General features: G+C 50.2%; 4 protein-coding genes across 4 annotated transcripts; 2 read left to right on the forward strand and 2 right to left on the reverse strand.

Moving 5' to 3' along the window:
- Positions 1–1,216: 1,216 nt before the first annotated feature.
- Positions 1,217–3,771, forward strand: GGS22DRAFT_15067 (uncharacterized protein). Its single transcript, XM_047959349.1, has 2 exons — positions 1,217–2,090; positions 2,401–3,771. Exons 1-2 carry the CDS (start codon positions 1,532–1,534, stop codon positions 3,576–3,578), a joined length of 1,737 nt encoding a protein of 578 aa, XP_047824388.1. The 5' UTR covers positions 1,217–1,531; the 3' UTR covers positions 3,579–3,771.
- A 918-nt stretch (positions 3,772–4,689) lies between these two features.
- Positions 4,690–7,970, forward strand: GGS22DRAFT_15092 (adenine nucleotide alpha hydrolases-like protein). Its single transcript, XM_047959390.1, has one exon. It carries the CDS (start codon positions 5,264–5,266, stop codon positions 7,889–7,891), a length of 2,628 nt encoding a protein of 875 aa, XP_047824389.1. The 5' UTR covers positions 4,690–5,263; the 3' UTR covers positions 7,892–7,970.
- Positions 7,971–8,050: 80 nt separating this feature from the next.
- GGS22DRAFT_177360 (alpha/beta-hydrolase) lies at positions 8,051–10,324 on the reverse strand (the record flags this gene model as incomplete). Its single annotated transcript, XM_047963509.1, has 4 exons — positions 8,051–9,462; positions 9,545–9,686; positions 9,883–10,074; positions 10,166–10,324. 4 exons carry the CDS (start codon positions 10,322–10,324, stop codon positions 8,051–8,053), a joined length of 1,905 nt encoding a protein of 634 aa, XP_047824390.1.
- A 1,105-nt stretch (positions 10,325–11,429) lies between these two features.
- Positions 11,430–14,811, reverse strand: GGS22DRAFT_151225 (phosphatases II). The gene is made up of 3 exons (XM_047959445.1): positions 14,256–14,811; positions 13,642–13,962; positions 11,430–13,580 (listed from the first exon to the last, which is right to left on the reverse strand). The coding sequence occupies exons 1-3, from the start codon at positions 14,308–14,310 to the stop codon at positions 12,034–12,036; spliced, it is 1,923 nt and encodes a 640-aa protein (XP_047824391.1). The 5' UTR covers positions 14,311–14,811; the 3' UTR covers positions 11,430–12,033.
- Between the last annotated feature and the right edge of the window lie 245 nt (positions 14,812–15,056).

Raw genomic sequence — 15,056 nt, forward strand, 5'->3', positions numbered from 1 at the left:
GCATAAAGTACATACCTAGGTAGCTAGGTAGGTACCTACTATTATCCTGCTATCAAATCTCTTCTCATGCACCGCATATACATGCCATCAAGGCAGTCCGTTTGACCAATCTACAGGTGACCAGGCACGTGGGAGGAGACCTGGCAGCCCGGATAATGACGAACTCTTGTACGACTGATAACCTTTCAACCGAAATAATTAGTTGTCAGTTCATCCACAAAGTCGAGATATGTACCTAATAGTATGTAGATACGTATGTAGGTAGATACGCTGTAATAGATAGAAGAACGAACATCCTGCATCCTGGCCTACTACGCTGTACATACCTACATACCCAGTAAGTAGCTGTTGAAAATGCATATCTGCTAATGTACCCTCGTTATGTACTCGGTTCTGCATGAGAGCCCGTATCGTATATGGACTATGCTAGGCGATATGCAAGGTGTCGTATGCTTGCGCGTGCGTATAAACCAACGGAGTTTAGAGGTATGCGCTATGCGGTAGGTACACGACCAGTCGGACAAGGGTTCTTCTGTCCGTCGAAAAAAAGAGACAAAGTACCCATCAATACGCGGTACCTCGTCCCTCTCGTCCTCGTCCAGAGTGTTATCCAGATTTAGAATCGCTCGGTGGCTGCGCCCACATAGTACCAGTCGACACAACCCACTCATCTCATGTTTCCGTTTTGCCCCAGACATGCAGAATACAAGGTTAGCCAGTGGCCTGTCGACCCAGACCACCCAGGCCGAGCAGGGCCTAAAGATGGCCCCCTTGTCAGCTCTCCCAAGTGAGACATACAAGGTTGTTCGCCTTGGGTGGGTGGGCTCTCTATGGGTCCCCCATTCCACCCGCAGGCCTTCCAGTGCCTATCGATGGGCTTCTTTTATCTGGTGTCGTTGATCTGGGTGGCCTTCAACTATTTTACATTATCCTCTCAAGGTTCCCTTCAACCACGTTCATTACTCTCTTAGCTAGTACGTGATCGACATATCCGTCGTCTTGGAGTGTTCTATTTCTTCTTCATAACCCTATCGGTTCTCTTGTTTCTTCCTTGTGACTCGTCTTTTTGGAATCGTTCGATCTCTTCGAACTTCCTGCCCTTCATTAACCATACAAAACTTGTACCTATCCGCTCCCACAGCCAGTTACTTGACGATAATACTCGGGGAGTTACGAAGTCGAGAGCAGGTCTATGTATAACACCAGACAACAACGAGTCACTAGCAGCTAGATGGTCTTATGATCCAATATCAAGACCAACATTCGTTCATTCAGACAACCAAGGAACCGAAACCACCATCATTAGGCCAACCGCCCACCAACAACAACGATAACAACGCATTGTACAGTACACTTACTAGTATACTTAATTTATAAAACGAAAGGGAAACGACAAACCTTCCAGGTAGTTCGAAAGAAACGTAACCGAAGTCGGTAACTAGGTCAGTTTATATATCGGAGTGAGAGAGTCACTGGCCGCAATAGACTGACGGGTGGCTATTGGTTAAAGACATCGATAACGACAACGATAATGGACCCAACTATGATGGCCTCCCAGATGGGACCTACGCCTTTCTTCTACTACACGCCAGACCCCAACCCAGAGAACCGGCACCACGGCCACTTCAGCCAGCAGCCTGGATTTCAACAGATGCAGCAACATCAGGTATTCCCAGTGGTACCTACACTGCCGTCGACGCCGATCTACTCGAGGCCGAACTCGGCTTGCTCGCAACAACCTTTCCCGAACAAGATGTACAGCACAGTCCCGAGCAACATAACTCCGATGGCGTCGCCTCAGACTGCGCAGCGACCTGGGATTCTAGTGCACACTCAACCTTCGAAGTTGATGCTCGAGACGGAGCTTTGCGATAACGACGGGTTCTACTATCCGGCCACGCCTCCCTTGTCAACGTCGGGTAGCTCCATGGGTAGTCCATGCAACTCGAACGATATGTTAGCCACACCGCTCAACCCCATGTTCTCTGGATTGGACGGATGCGAGATGGTCAAGCCGGAAGTCGAGACCATACCTGAAAGCCTCGAGAACTTGGATTGGGCTAACTGTGGCTCACCACCTCTAACACCTGGTATGTTAATATTTATTGATTTCGGATTTAATATTCTTAAACATAATCCGTTTTATGAATTGGATACGAGTTGGTCTCAGAAATCTGAAAGGAAGAAAACGAAGAGAAGGATTTCTAAAAATAATCGAAGGCGGAAATATGATGATCATGAAGGTTTCAAAAGTTTCAGAACAAATTGCGAGTCGGATTGGAAAATGGGCGGGGCATGGGTTGAAATTCACCGCTCTTATCTTTCACTATCTAAAAGTTTAATTTTTTAACACCTGGAATTCGGAGTTGCTAACCTTATTTTTTTCTACCCTCTGTACAGTCTACCTCCAAGCTCAGACCCAATCAGCAAATCAGATTCAGGTCCAATCACCTAATTCTAGCTTTTCAAGCGACCATCTATCACCAACGTCCTGTCCATCATTATCACCTTCGCCATCGCCTTACGCACGATCTGTTACATCAGAGCAAGACGTGGATTCCACCTTCTGTGATCCCCGGAACTTGACAGTTGGCGGTGTATCCAACCCCACATTGGCGCCCGAGTTTTCTGCCCCTGTCGCGTTAGAGGAATTCAGGGGTGACTCTCTACCAAAACAATCCCTCCCTGCCTCCTTCGATTTTAATCAGGAGCTTCACCACGGTCTACCTGCCTTTGAGGATATTGATGACCTTGAATCAGAAGACGACTTTGTCAATCGTCTATGCAATATTGGCGAGCAATCAAGTGCTGATATCAAGAGGTCACGTTCTGCTACTTGCTCTACAACTTTATCGCTTGGTAACGAGTCGTTCTTGGGTGAGAGTGACTTCGACGGTGACGACACCGCCTCTTGTGACGCGACTGGGTTCTCCAGCTACACCTCATCGGACTCAGATTCTCACAAAGACAAGAAGATAAAGAAGTGCAAAAAGGAGTCGCGAAAGGCTGCGCCCATCATGAACGTTGCTGCCGACTCCAACTCTGCTCAGGGTGGTGAGCAGGACCAGCAACAACATCACCACAGCTACAGTCACACCGAAGCAGACGACAGCAACAACGTTGGATCACCCGAGGGGTCGAATGCGCAAACGCCACTACCTGCTCCACCCAACCGCCGAGGTCGCAAGCAATCATTAACAGAGGATCCCAGCAAGACTTTCGTCTGCGAGCTCTGCAACCGTCGCTTCCGCCGACAAGAGCACCTGAAGCGACACTATCGCTCTCTACACACGCAAGAGAAGCCTTTCGAGTGCCATGAGTGTGGAAAGAAGTTCTCCCGAAGCGACAATCTATCGCAGCACGCGCGAACTCACGGCAGCGGGGCCATCGTTATGAATCTCATCGACGCGAGTGAGGAAGGCCTCGAATTGATGCCGCCTGGCGAGCCCGACTACGCCAACTTTGGGAAGGTGCTATTCCAAGTCGCCTCCGAAGTCCCCGGTAGCTCTAGCGACCTCTCCTCAGACGAGTCGCCTAGTGAGGGTCAGGGCAAGAAGAAGCGTAAGCGATCTGACTAAATCATCGGATTTTTTCAGGTTGGAGATCAGATATACCCCGTCGAGGATCCACGACAGATCTCTTGGCGTACGCCCCTAATGACATAATGAATTTCTCACATTCGACCTAGCCTAGCCAGCTTCATTTACGCGGATCAGGTCACTAGGCCTAGGTAGAGAGGACCACAAAAGTTGCACATTGATTTTCCAGCATCGACTTGTCTTCTTGTACCAATATTGTGACAAAACAACCCTTTTTCTACATGACGACTTTTAAAAAATTGCTCACGGGAGCGGCAAGGCAACCTCAAGGGATACAACGGATTGGTGATGAGGCGTCGATCGGGTGGGCATTTTGAAACAACCATACAGAGGCGGAACAATTGAGACTTGCCACGGAAAGCAAATGCGATACACCTATTTTTTACACTTTTATTATGGCGGCCTATTCTTCTCTACGCTCGTTGTAATCTCTACAGCAGGGCGGAGCAGAGCAGTCGTTCCTCGCTATATGACACGTTCAGTGAGAGGAGGGGGGAGGTGAAGAGGAAGAAAGAACAGAAAGAGGAGGGGAGGAAAGGAATGGAATGGGAGGAAGTGCGTGATCGTGGTGGCGGTGGCCTTTCACTGAACCCTCTTCGTGTGTCTAATTTCTACGGTTTGGTTTATTTTCAAACTTCGTTTATTGCGATTGCTCTGGCGGTGCCGGTCACAGGAAGATAGCTTTCAGCATACTTGTAAAAGATAGGAAATTGATCCAAGCAATGGTTTTGCCGCTGCCCAACATAACATTACGTCCAAGTCTTTCGCATTCTTTCGTGACAGTCTTCATTACCTACTAGTTGCCTTCTAGTGCATTCATATGGTGTATAGAGATATCCCCGGACGGATATAGGTACCTACCTACCCAGCTAGGTATGTACCTATGCAACTACCTAGAAGAATAAGGTGCCTCAACAGCACCCGAACAGGTGCGACTGCCTTCGACTTTACTATTTTACGTCATTACAATCTAATTATCGCCTTATCTAGCCAACTTGTGGATCACATTCCATACCTTTTGTAGGTACCTATTTTTTAATGTCTCCATTTTCGAAACATCTCCAAAAGAAGATCTACCTTACCAACCTAGATGCCTACCTACCACTACCTAGTACCTAACGGACGTAAAGGCGCAACTTTTAAAAGCCTCCACCTGTAATCATTCGCTAAATCGTACTAGGACGGTCGTGTTTCTACCTAATTATTTGACGGTCTCTAGCTGTAACAGCTAGTCCTTACCTACCAGAGCCCTAGCCGTCCGTCAGGCTGTTTTCGATCATCCGGAACCCCGCCAAGCCAACGCCGTTTTATGAGCTATCAACATCACAATTCGCTTGATCGGATTCCTAATTGGAGATATCTATAGCTTTAGGTATGCCTAACTACGTATTCACTAGTAGCTGAACGATAGCTCGCCGTGCACGAGCACTACTTGAAATATCTCATACTACGGAACAAACCACCGAGATCAGCTGAGATATACCTGGCGAGAAGAAAAAGTGAAAAGTGAGGCAATTGGCCCTTGGCCTTATTGGAACTGTGACAGTTGCGACAAAGCCGACCTACCAGAGAACGATGACTCGTCATTAGGGTGTCGCACTATTTGGCCTCTTGTTATTTCTCCGAAATTTCTACCTGTCACATTCTGACAGTCACAAAGACCCATGGCAGCTGACGATCCTCTAAACGTTGTCGCCTTGGTATCTGGAGGAAAAGATAGCTTCTACTCCATTCTCCACTGCCTGGCTAATGGGCATCGCGTCATAGCACTGGCTAATCTCCATCCGCCGCCGCCTAGAGTTGCCAGTACTAGTACACGAGCTACTGTCAGATCTGGAGATGAAGATGGATCTAGGGCCGAGGTTGACAACGCTATCAACGATCTTGCTGCCATACGGATCTCCCCCAGCGATATTACGGTTGCCCAACATCAGCACGGTTCACTCTTGGGACTAAGAGCTGACAATAACAGCCAAGATGACGATGAGATCGACTTGAATAGTTTCATGTACCAGACCGTGGGCCACCAGGTGATCCCTCTTTATGCCCAAGCCACAGGGCTGCCTCTATTTCGCCGGGCTATCCTTGGTACCGCCGTAGATAGTGGCATAAGTTACAAGCACCCCGATGGCCACCAGGAAGAGGACGAAACGGAGTCCCTAGTCCCGCTTCTTCATGCCGTCCTCAAGGCTCACCCGGAGGTTAATGCCCTGTGCACGGGCGCAATACTATCGACGTACCAACGAACCCGCGTCGAGTCCGTCGCCTTGCGTCTCGGCTTAATTCCGCTGGCGTTCCTTTGGCAATTCCCTGACCTTCCGCTTTCTTCCGCCGCCGCTACTACTTCTACTTTCTCCACATCTACTCTTCAGCCTGCAGATACCGATGATGCGCAGTTACTTCGCGACATGGCTGCCGCAGGGCTGGTGGCCCGTATAGTGAAGGTGGCTAGCGCTGGTTTGGGAGAAGAGTTTCTATGGGAAAATGTGGCTAGCGATACTGGCATATCACGTATCCGCCGAGCACTTCGGCGCTTCGGCGGCGACGGCGGACGCGGCGCCGTGCTCGGCGAAGGAGGCGAGTTCGAGACTCTTGTTGTAGATGGACCGCCAGTGCTTTTTAAGGGTCGCATCGTTATACGCGATGATGACAAGAGAGTTGTACGTGAGGGCGGTGGTAGTGCCTGGTTGAATGTTCGTGAAGCCCAAGTTGAGATGAAGCTAGGTACAGATATAACTTCTAAGACAGAGGACCAAAACGTCCGTATTCCGAACCTTCTTGATCCGAAGTTCAAGGATGCACTCGATTTGCTGCACAGCAAATCTTTGGGATACGAGCATTGTACCATCAGCCTACACGAAATTGGCCAGCAGCCATCTCCCCTTTCTCTCAAGCTTACCAACTCTATTAGCCAAGACTGGTACTTTGTTGGGCGTCCAGGAAACATTGAAGCCCAGACAGCCCAAATTGTGGACGAGGTACGCCAACAGTTACACGAATATTCATTACCAACAACTGCTATTACCAACACCATCATTGTTCTACGGCGTATGTCGGACTTCCCGACTGTTAATAGGCTTTACGGGGCATTGTTCCGAGAGCCAAATCCGCCGGCCCGAGTCACTATATCCTGTGGCGACCTCTTGACGCCTCAAGGTGCTGATATATCTATTCTTCTCACGGTGCAACCTCGGATGAAGCAGGGAGATAGGCGCGGCCTACACGTACAGTCTCGGTCTTACTGGGCGCCCGCCAACATCGGCCCTTATAGTCAAGCCATTACATACCCGCTCCTCACAATTGATGAAGACAAAAATAGGGATAATGACGTAAATTCGAATTTGCCCCTTGCAGTATCTATTGCAGGTCAGATTCCTCTAGTACCTGCATCTATGAGCTTACCCTCTGTGCCACCAGACGGCGATGATAATCTCCGACTACAAGTCACTCTGGCGCTGCAACACCTCTGGCGTGTCGGCGCCGAGATGCAGGTTCAATGGTGGAGTAGCGCCGTGGCGTATTTCCCCCGCTCGCCTTCTACCCCCCACGCGAAACACTGCGCTCTGCTGGCTGCAAGTGCCTGGAAAGCCGCGCACGCAGTACCTTCTTCTGCCTCAAGTGATGCGGAAGAGGGCCCGGATCTGTGGGATCGGAAATATAACCCCTTGTACATGACTTATGGCGGCGGCAATGACGTCGGTGCCGCAAAGCCGGGGCTTCCGGATTGGGAGGTGCTGAAGGACTTTGACGCCGACGATTATTCTGAAGGGGGTTTGTCGCAGAGAGCATTGCCTTTTGTCTTTTCTGCTGAGGTTGAGGAGTTACCAAGGGCTGCTGGTGTCGAGTGGCATGCGCATCTTGGGTTTGCGAACGTGGGTTTTGGAGATGTACGGCTGTACTCGTCTCATGGCTCAGACAAAGACCAGCGTACGGCAATGCATAGTGTCGTTGTTGAGTCGCCTTCCGGAGATGTGTTCGTTCAGACCGTCGCGGCGTACCAAGATAGCGATGCGGCTGGGAGTGGAATTGGTGTGCGCGGAACGCAGCATATGTTAAGGGTGGTAGGCCAGATCCTACAGACGAGCGATCGTTCACAGCTGGGTTTTATTGAGGTAAACCCAAAGCTTACGTACATCAATTCCGAGTCCTTCGACCTACTTGGCGAGACGGAGTCTTTGCAAGGGAAGGGGGCAATTATTCCGTGTAGGTCGCTGTGGGACTCCGAGGCGCGGAAGTTGGATATGGTGGTGATATTGGAGAGTAGATGGGGGAGAAAAGCTGATGGAAGTTAGGGTTCAAATACGGATAAAACAATAGGATCTGTCAATCATCTATGAAGAATCATTTCGTCGTCATATGTATCCTATATAGCTGCTTAGATATTTCCGTAGATACGTCCCATATCTCTGAACAACGCTTTATATCCAAATGTAGGTAAGTCAAGATCCCCCTCACTGCTGCGTCGCAGGAACAAGCCCCCTCCAGAAATCACACCGCTCCTGCAAATCCGCCGCCACAGGCTCCATCGTGAACCCCTCCGCCTGGAACAGCAGCCTTTGCCCTCCGTCGCTAGTCCCATTCACACCAGCACTCCACGCCTCCCACACCGGCGCCCCAACACTCCTCTCCGCATTTGGATCCAATGTCCGCACAAACGAAATCCAGTAATCCTGCACCGGCTTCACAACCCCCGCTGCCACGCCGGCGGGGTAATAGTAACTCGCGGGCCCCCCGCCAACCCCGTTCAGTGCGTCAGGTCCGTATACCGCCCACGACTCCCATATATGCGGCACCCCGACCCCGGCTGCGGCGTTCGTCGGGTCTGATACATCGTATCGGTAGCCCCAGACCTGACTCCCGTTCACCCCACCCGCGTTGAAGGGAGGTACGGGTGCGTGTGTGTACGATGCCAAAATGTGGTTCGCCGGACAGATGAACGTAGTGTCCCCGTACGCAGCTGCCGTTGACGGAAACCACGCCGCGTGGTTTGGGAGCGGGGCTTGTTGCGCTTGCGGGGCTTGTTGCGCTTGCGGGTATTGCGCGATGATGGAGCTGGTTTGGGCGGTGGTTAGGTGCGGGTAGTTGTTCTGCATGAAAACCCCGAAGGCGTCGGCTGTGGACGTGTTGGTTGCGAAGGAGGCGCCTTCGTTGGTTGTTGTGCCCATTATTACTGGCACGGAGAGGAATTCGCCTCGTGAGAAGAGGGTGTAGGGCAGGTCCCGGAGGAGGGTCCCGTCTATGCAGGGGGTCCAGTAGAAGAGGGGGAGGGGAGAGTTAGGGCGCCCGGGGTACGGGGATGCTGTGTTAAGCGGTTGGAGAGTTTCTGTTGGGAGGCCGCGGAGACAGGTTAATGGGTCAGAGGCGGATTGCGTGCCGCATCCGGTTTGGTTGAGGAGTAAATCGTACTGCCATTCTAGATCGGCGAGAGGTGGCTGCCATGGGAAAAACACGGACTCACCCACCCCACCGACGAAGAGATCGGTACCCTCCGTGTCCCCGGCGTCGCTGGGGTAGCTGGTGTTCCCGTAGCTCCCGTAGCTGCCGTAACTCCCCTCCCCGTGCTCCCCGTACGCCATCAGTAAATGCAGCGCTACGCTCCCGGCTCCCGCCGATGTCCCCGTGATCACGACATGTGACGGGTCGCCTCCGAATTGCGCGATGTGCTCCCGCACCCACCGCAACATCGCGATTTGGTCGCGCAACCCGACGTTAAGGTCCCCGGCTCCGGGCGCGAGCAGGTTTTGCGTCGCGAGGAATCCCCATAGCCCGACGCGGTAGTTGAAGTTCACGAATACGATGCTGTTGTTCGATTGTGAGAGGAGATAGGTCCCGTTCCAGTTCGCGTTGCTGTTGGTGTTGTAGCCTGCGGTGGGGTTAGTGGTTACCTAGGTAGTGAATAAAGGGGAGAAGAGGAAGGGGAAGGGGAAGGGGAGGGAAATACATACCGCCGCCTTGGATGAATAGCCATACGGGCAGTTTGGAGTCTACTGTTGCGTTCGCTGGTGCCCATACGTTCGCGTATAGACAGTCTTCGTCTTGCTTGCTGTTTGGGTATGGGGATCCGCGACCTAGACAGATGGGGCCGAACTATGTGGTATGGTTGTGTTAGCTGGTGTGTTTCTCTCTCTTTTCTAGCTCACTTGCGCTTTACTCTTTTTTAAAAAAAAGAAAGAAAGAAAGAAAGAAAGGGGCGGGATTTCTATTATTACGGGAATAATAGTAAAGGCACACGGCGATCAAGAACGATAGGGTACGAATATAAGATATCGAGAATAAAACATACAGTATCTGCCGCTTGGTCCCCCGAATCCTCCGTCTCAGGCTCGACCGGCGCCCGCCATCTACGGTCCCCCGTCGGCGGCGCCGCATACCGCATCCCGAGGAATTGGGCCACACTGCCCTCATTACCAACAAGTGAGCCCTGGTATTGCGCATAGCCGAGATTCACTCGGGCAGTACCCGGATTAGACGCGGTCTACGATCGGTTGTTAGCGTTGGTGTTTCCCAGCGGAGAAGTTTGAACACGGAGAAAGTCAGGAATTTTATGAGAGGGGAAGAGAGAATACCATCTTATCATGCAAGACTTTCTGAATAAACCACTCATGATTCCGTCGAGCGACTAGCACAGTTGAAAGCACCACGACGAGCGTAACTATCGCCGTCGCTATGAGCGCGTATATATACCACGGCTTGATCCTCTTCCTAACAGCGTGGAGTTTATTCATGGCGATACCCCGCCGACCCTTGGGCGGGTCTGCTAATTGCCCTTCTTCCATGGCAAAACGATGGTAGGACTAGAGTAAAGCACTTAGAAGTAGTTCCTCGAAGCCCAGGTACCTAGGTGTTCGAGTATTACGGCCTCGAAGAACTGCTTTACTCTACGTCCTCGTGGAAACGCCGACTAAACTGCCCGGCTAGAATGCCTCCGGTAACCCTCGTTATAAATGTTCATCTAAAGAACCTCGTCCAGCTCGGAGAAAAATGCCTCGGTTCCCGTCACAGTCAGTCAGTTAGTTAGTTAAGTCTAGCCCGTCTAGTCAGGAGAAACGCCACATGATCACACGAAGATTTGCATGCAGGAGTGACACGGCAGTAGCCCTTCTCTATTGCTGGAACGTTACTGGAAGCCGTAAAGCCTACATACATACATACATACTTAAGCATCCATGTATGTACCTACCTAGGTATATATGTATGGTGAGCTGGACGAGTGTTAGGTAAGTAGATAGGTAGACATGTATGTAGGTGAACAGAAGCCGTAGGAACAAGCCTCCACAATGCTACAGTAGCAACGCGCAGCGGGGGATTCAGCCAAGCGAGAGACACTTCCCGGGGAAATTTGCGTGGTTGAGGCCATGATCTTCGGTGATGCGGGAGACAGGCATCCGAGAACTGACTATTCCATAACCGGTTTCAAGATGCCCTGTTTTGGGGAATCTGTGATTGATATGTTCGCAAAGCCGGGACAGCAAATGTAAGGTGAAAGTGGGCGCTAAAACAATTCTCCATCTGATCTAGGATCGGATTCGAGCTAGGACTCAGAATTGGAGAGGGCTTCGGGCTGAAGGAACTGTGAGTGACTCCTCTTCATGCTAGTGATACGAATGGTGTTCTTGGAGACATCCATGATATGACGAAGACCGGACAAGGAACTGGCCGGAGGAGGTCGAATAAGATCGATCGAAGAACGCCGATCGCTTCACCGTCACCAAGGAAAAGCGAGGTAAATCAGTCCACTCGCCAGAGCCGCTGAAGATCCATGAATTTTACCATCATCCACATCACGTATTACATTATTAAACATTAAAGCGAACGGGGGAACAAGCAAAATGAAGAAATGATTCATCATATAACGCGTATTGATCTAAAAAACAAACACAACCAAGCAGTGATACTTCAACGAGAAACTCCCCTCGTTACTCCAAGGCTCTCTCTCTCAGCTCGCATCCTCCATCCAGCTCGACGTCAGTTTAGAATGGACACATAACTCGGCGAAAAAACCGGCCCGGATTAAAATATGCAACAATGCCCTTTCCGAATCACTGACCCCAAAACAGAAGAACCACAACGCCCGAGTCATTCAAAAATAGTTATGTGGGAAAAGCCGGTTGGTATGAACGAACATAAGCAACCAAGGTAGCCCAGCTGGGTACTTTTTCTTCAAAGAGGAAGAATCATCGAGGAGCAGATGCGAAGAGAGGGAAGTCGGATCCATTATATTTGAATTGATTGGGGCGAAGTCCATGTACCTCTTATTGATACCAAACGCCAAACGCATATGCAAAAGAACCATGATTCGGTCGTCATAGTCGTCATCGTGAAAAAATTAGCTGCCCGCAGAAGTTTGATCATCGTTGGATAAGCCATGAGATATTGCAGCATAATTCGGAACAGTCATCGATACTCAATTTGGCCGCCGTAAGACCTCATTATCCTATAATGCGGAAACCTTACGCGCCGAGTTGGCAGTGTTGTTGGTACCAATGCTACCAATTCGACCACTGGTCTTTCGCACACCCATGGAATCCTTGTTTCGGGATGACTCGGTTGATCGCTTGCTGCTCCTGACCTTGGTCATCACGCCAGAAGCGCTAGCTGAGCGTGTTGGCGAACCAGTGACGTGATCTACAATGGTCTTCGGGCGACCATGGCCAACATTTTCGGCGTCATTAGAAGCGTCGTTGTCGATAACCTGATAGATCGTTGTAGTCGTGCTCTGACTGACGGATCGGATCGTTTCGCTGCAGGCTGCTGGTGTACGAGATGCCTTGCGATTAGATCGCATACGCAGATATAATTCCTCCTCCGAGTCAATGCTATCATTAGATCGCCTGCCGTGGGTGGAGGTAGCATCTGCGTTCTTGCTCGCGGCTTCTTGTTCCTCCTCGACTGTGGGATGGTGAGATGTGCTTCGGTGGTACGGATGATGACGGTCGGCGCGACTGGTCTTTCGAGGTTGGCCTGGTGTTGGTGCTGGTAAATAATCTTCTTGCACGCCGGCGTTACGGCGTTCACCGTCTAGATCGCCAAGAGGCGTACGGTTTGATGGGCTTCGGCTTGGAGGAGTTGAGGCCTGAGCACTTCGGTTTAGATTGGCCTTCTGCATTGCGCGGATGGGTGTGCTGGGAGGCACGTTCGCAGCCATCTCCTTTCGCAGCTTCCTCTCCAGCCTCTCCTCAATCCACCATTCTCGGAATACTCCTTGGTTGATATGTAGCCAATGTTGCTGAGGACCTACAACCATGCCTGGACGCATGAATCGCATGAACGAAATGATTTCGTTCGCCGTGAAACCATGGCGGTAAATCAGATAAGCTCCGATCAAACATCCAGTTCTTCCAAGACCAGCTTTGCAGTGGACAGCAATCCCCTTCTTCTTCACCGTGATCGTCTCGTGGGCAAGCTTGATGAATTTTCGGACAGTACTTAGCGGTGGGCAAGTGCCATCCTCAAATATCATGTCGAGGTGTTGTATCCCTAGCGCCTCAAAGTACGAGGGAGAGTAAAGGGGAGAGTTAAGACGCACGACCAAGCCGATGTTGCGCTCGGAGAAATGTCTCAATACATTCTTGAATGGTTGTGAGAGGGTTGGATGAGCGTCTACAGCAGACAGCGTCTTAGGCAGTGTAGCATATAATTCGGAAGACTCGGTGATTCGTGTCGTCTGAGTGCTTTGCGGCGAGGCGAATGCCAGGAAATTAGGCGTAATCCAGTTGAAATCACCATGTTCAACTCGTTCGAATCTCTCGTACTCGTCAAGGTCGAAGTTGTCCAAGACACAGACACCTTCTTCCTTGGCTTTCCAGACACCGTATACGATGTCCTGAACAGTGATACCATAGTCGGCCTGACTATAACCAGCATCGCGGAAAGGCATCAGGGGTGGATCAACCTGGGCAATGGGCGCTAGGGCCAAGTGAGGTGGCCAGGACTGGATTAGGACCATGTAGCACGCTAGTAAACATGCGGCATTTGCTCGACCTGTCCGAAATTGTCAGCAACTATTATAAATGTCTCAAAGTTGAAATGTCGGTAAACCTACTTCTTGGGTCTGCTCGGCTATAAAACACAATCGGTCTGTGTTGGTTTTCCTTAGCACCGAGGACATCGTGAAAGTGTAGAGCAAAGCGGTAAAGGTGACCAATGTGAAGCGGGCCAAAATCGTGGTGGAATGCGTTGTAGAGGAGAGTGTCGTCGACAGTAAAGTAGTATGGAGGGTGTCGTTCAGACTTGGAGGGAGCGGGCGCAGGGCCATCTACTGCCCTCTGTGATCTCTTCCTTGGTGACTGAGGTGGCGGGTCGTGGTACGGGAAGACGGTGTCGGCGTTAGGAGGGTGAAGGTAGGATGCTAGGTATAGGCGGTCTGCAATTGTAAGCAATGTAACTGGAAATGCTTCCGAATTAAGTAGTAAAGATGGATGATGAAGGGGGCTATGAGAGATTCCAGCAGACATGGAACATCTCAACTTGGTTTGCGTCATTGGGGAGGCGCAAGTAGTCAGAGGACATAAAAAGAAAAAAGAAGCAAGCGAGATTAGGAGAATGATGATGACGATGATGATGATGATTGAGGGTAAGGCGAATTATGAGGGTACAAGTTATTAAGCTATTATCGATGTCGTCCACGAAAAGGACGGTGAGGATAAAATGGCTTACCTGGAATGTACTCAATGACCTGGCCAGAGTTGGAATTTCTCGAAGAAGGTCCCATCTTAGCGGCTTTTGCTATCAAGGCTCCTACTTCTAATGCGATGTCGTTGCTCGTTCAAGAACCCTTCGAAGACGTTGTCAATCGGGACCCGAACGAGTTAAGGAAGCTTCAATGGCTCTGCATAAACAAAGGCAGGCCTTTTGATTGGACTTCCGAGGTTGGCGGTCGAGTCGAGGCTTTAGGTGTATAGTGTATGTCTGGTGATATACTACCTAGAAGGATCGACTGGCGGTATTCCGGTATAAAGAGTGAAATGGATATGGATATGAATAAAATAATCAACCGAATTCATTCACACATTAACAATCTATTTGAATGACAAGCGAAGTTGTAATGTAATAGAAGTAGACGATGCAATGCAAAGCAAAAGAGAGAGCCGTACCGAGTACTAGTAGTAATGGAGGAAAAGGGTTGAAAAAAAGTAGATGTTGTAGATCATCAAAACATGAAGCCTTTTTCAAGGAGACGATGTTTTTTGTATCAGATGCCGTATTATTATTTTCCTATTTGATTGTTATTGTTGGGGTAAGAAGGAAAGCAAAGAAAGCAAAGGCCATAGCGGTCTCATTTGACATTTTACCTAATTCGGTTAAGGGCATGAACGACATGGCCCATAACCCTGTCATGTTTGTGGATCATCCCGTTGCTTAGCAACCGCAAAAGATCCACATTACATAAGTGGCTGAAACCTCGACCTCCTAAGCCTCAGCTGAATTCCAACCGTCCTGTCCAGTCAACTTTATCTT

Source organism: Annulohypoxylon maeteangense (assembly GCF_022496945.1).
Source record: "Annulohypoxylon maeteangense strain CBS 123835 unplaced genomic scaffold GGS22scaffold_1, whole genome shotgun sequence".
Classification (NCBI taxonomy): domain Eukaryota; kingdom Fungi; phylum Ascomycota; class Sordariomycetes; order Xylariales; family Hypoxylaceae; genus Annulohypoxylon; species Annulohypoxylon maeteangense.

Coding starts and splice junctions, on each gene's coding strand:
- GGS22DRAFT_15067 (XM_047959349.1), top strand. CDS start 1,532: ATGGACCCAACTATGATGGCCTCCCAGATGGGACCTACGCCTTTCTTC. Junction 2,091..2,400: donor CTCACCACCTCTAACACCTG/GTATGTTAATAT, acceptor CCCTCTGTACAG/TCTACCTCCAAGCTCAGACC.
- GGS22DRAFT_15092 (XM_047959390.1), top strand. CDS start 5,264: ATGGCAGCTGACGATCCTCTAAACGTTGTCGCCTTGGTATCTGGAGGA.
- GGS22DRAFT_151225 (XM_047959445.1), bottom strand. CDS start 14,310: ATGGGACCTTCTTCGAGAAATTCCAACTCTGGCCAGGTCATTGAGTAC. Junction 13,963..14,255: donor GGTCATTGAGTACATTCCAG/GTAAGCCATTTT, acceptor TTACAATTGCAG/ACCGCCTATACCTAGCATCC. Junction 13,581..13,641: donor TAGCCGAGCAGACCCAAGAA/GTAGGTTTACCG, acceptor AATTTCGGACAG/GTCGAGCAAATGCCGCATGT.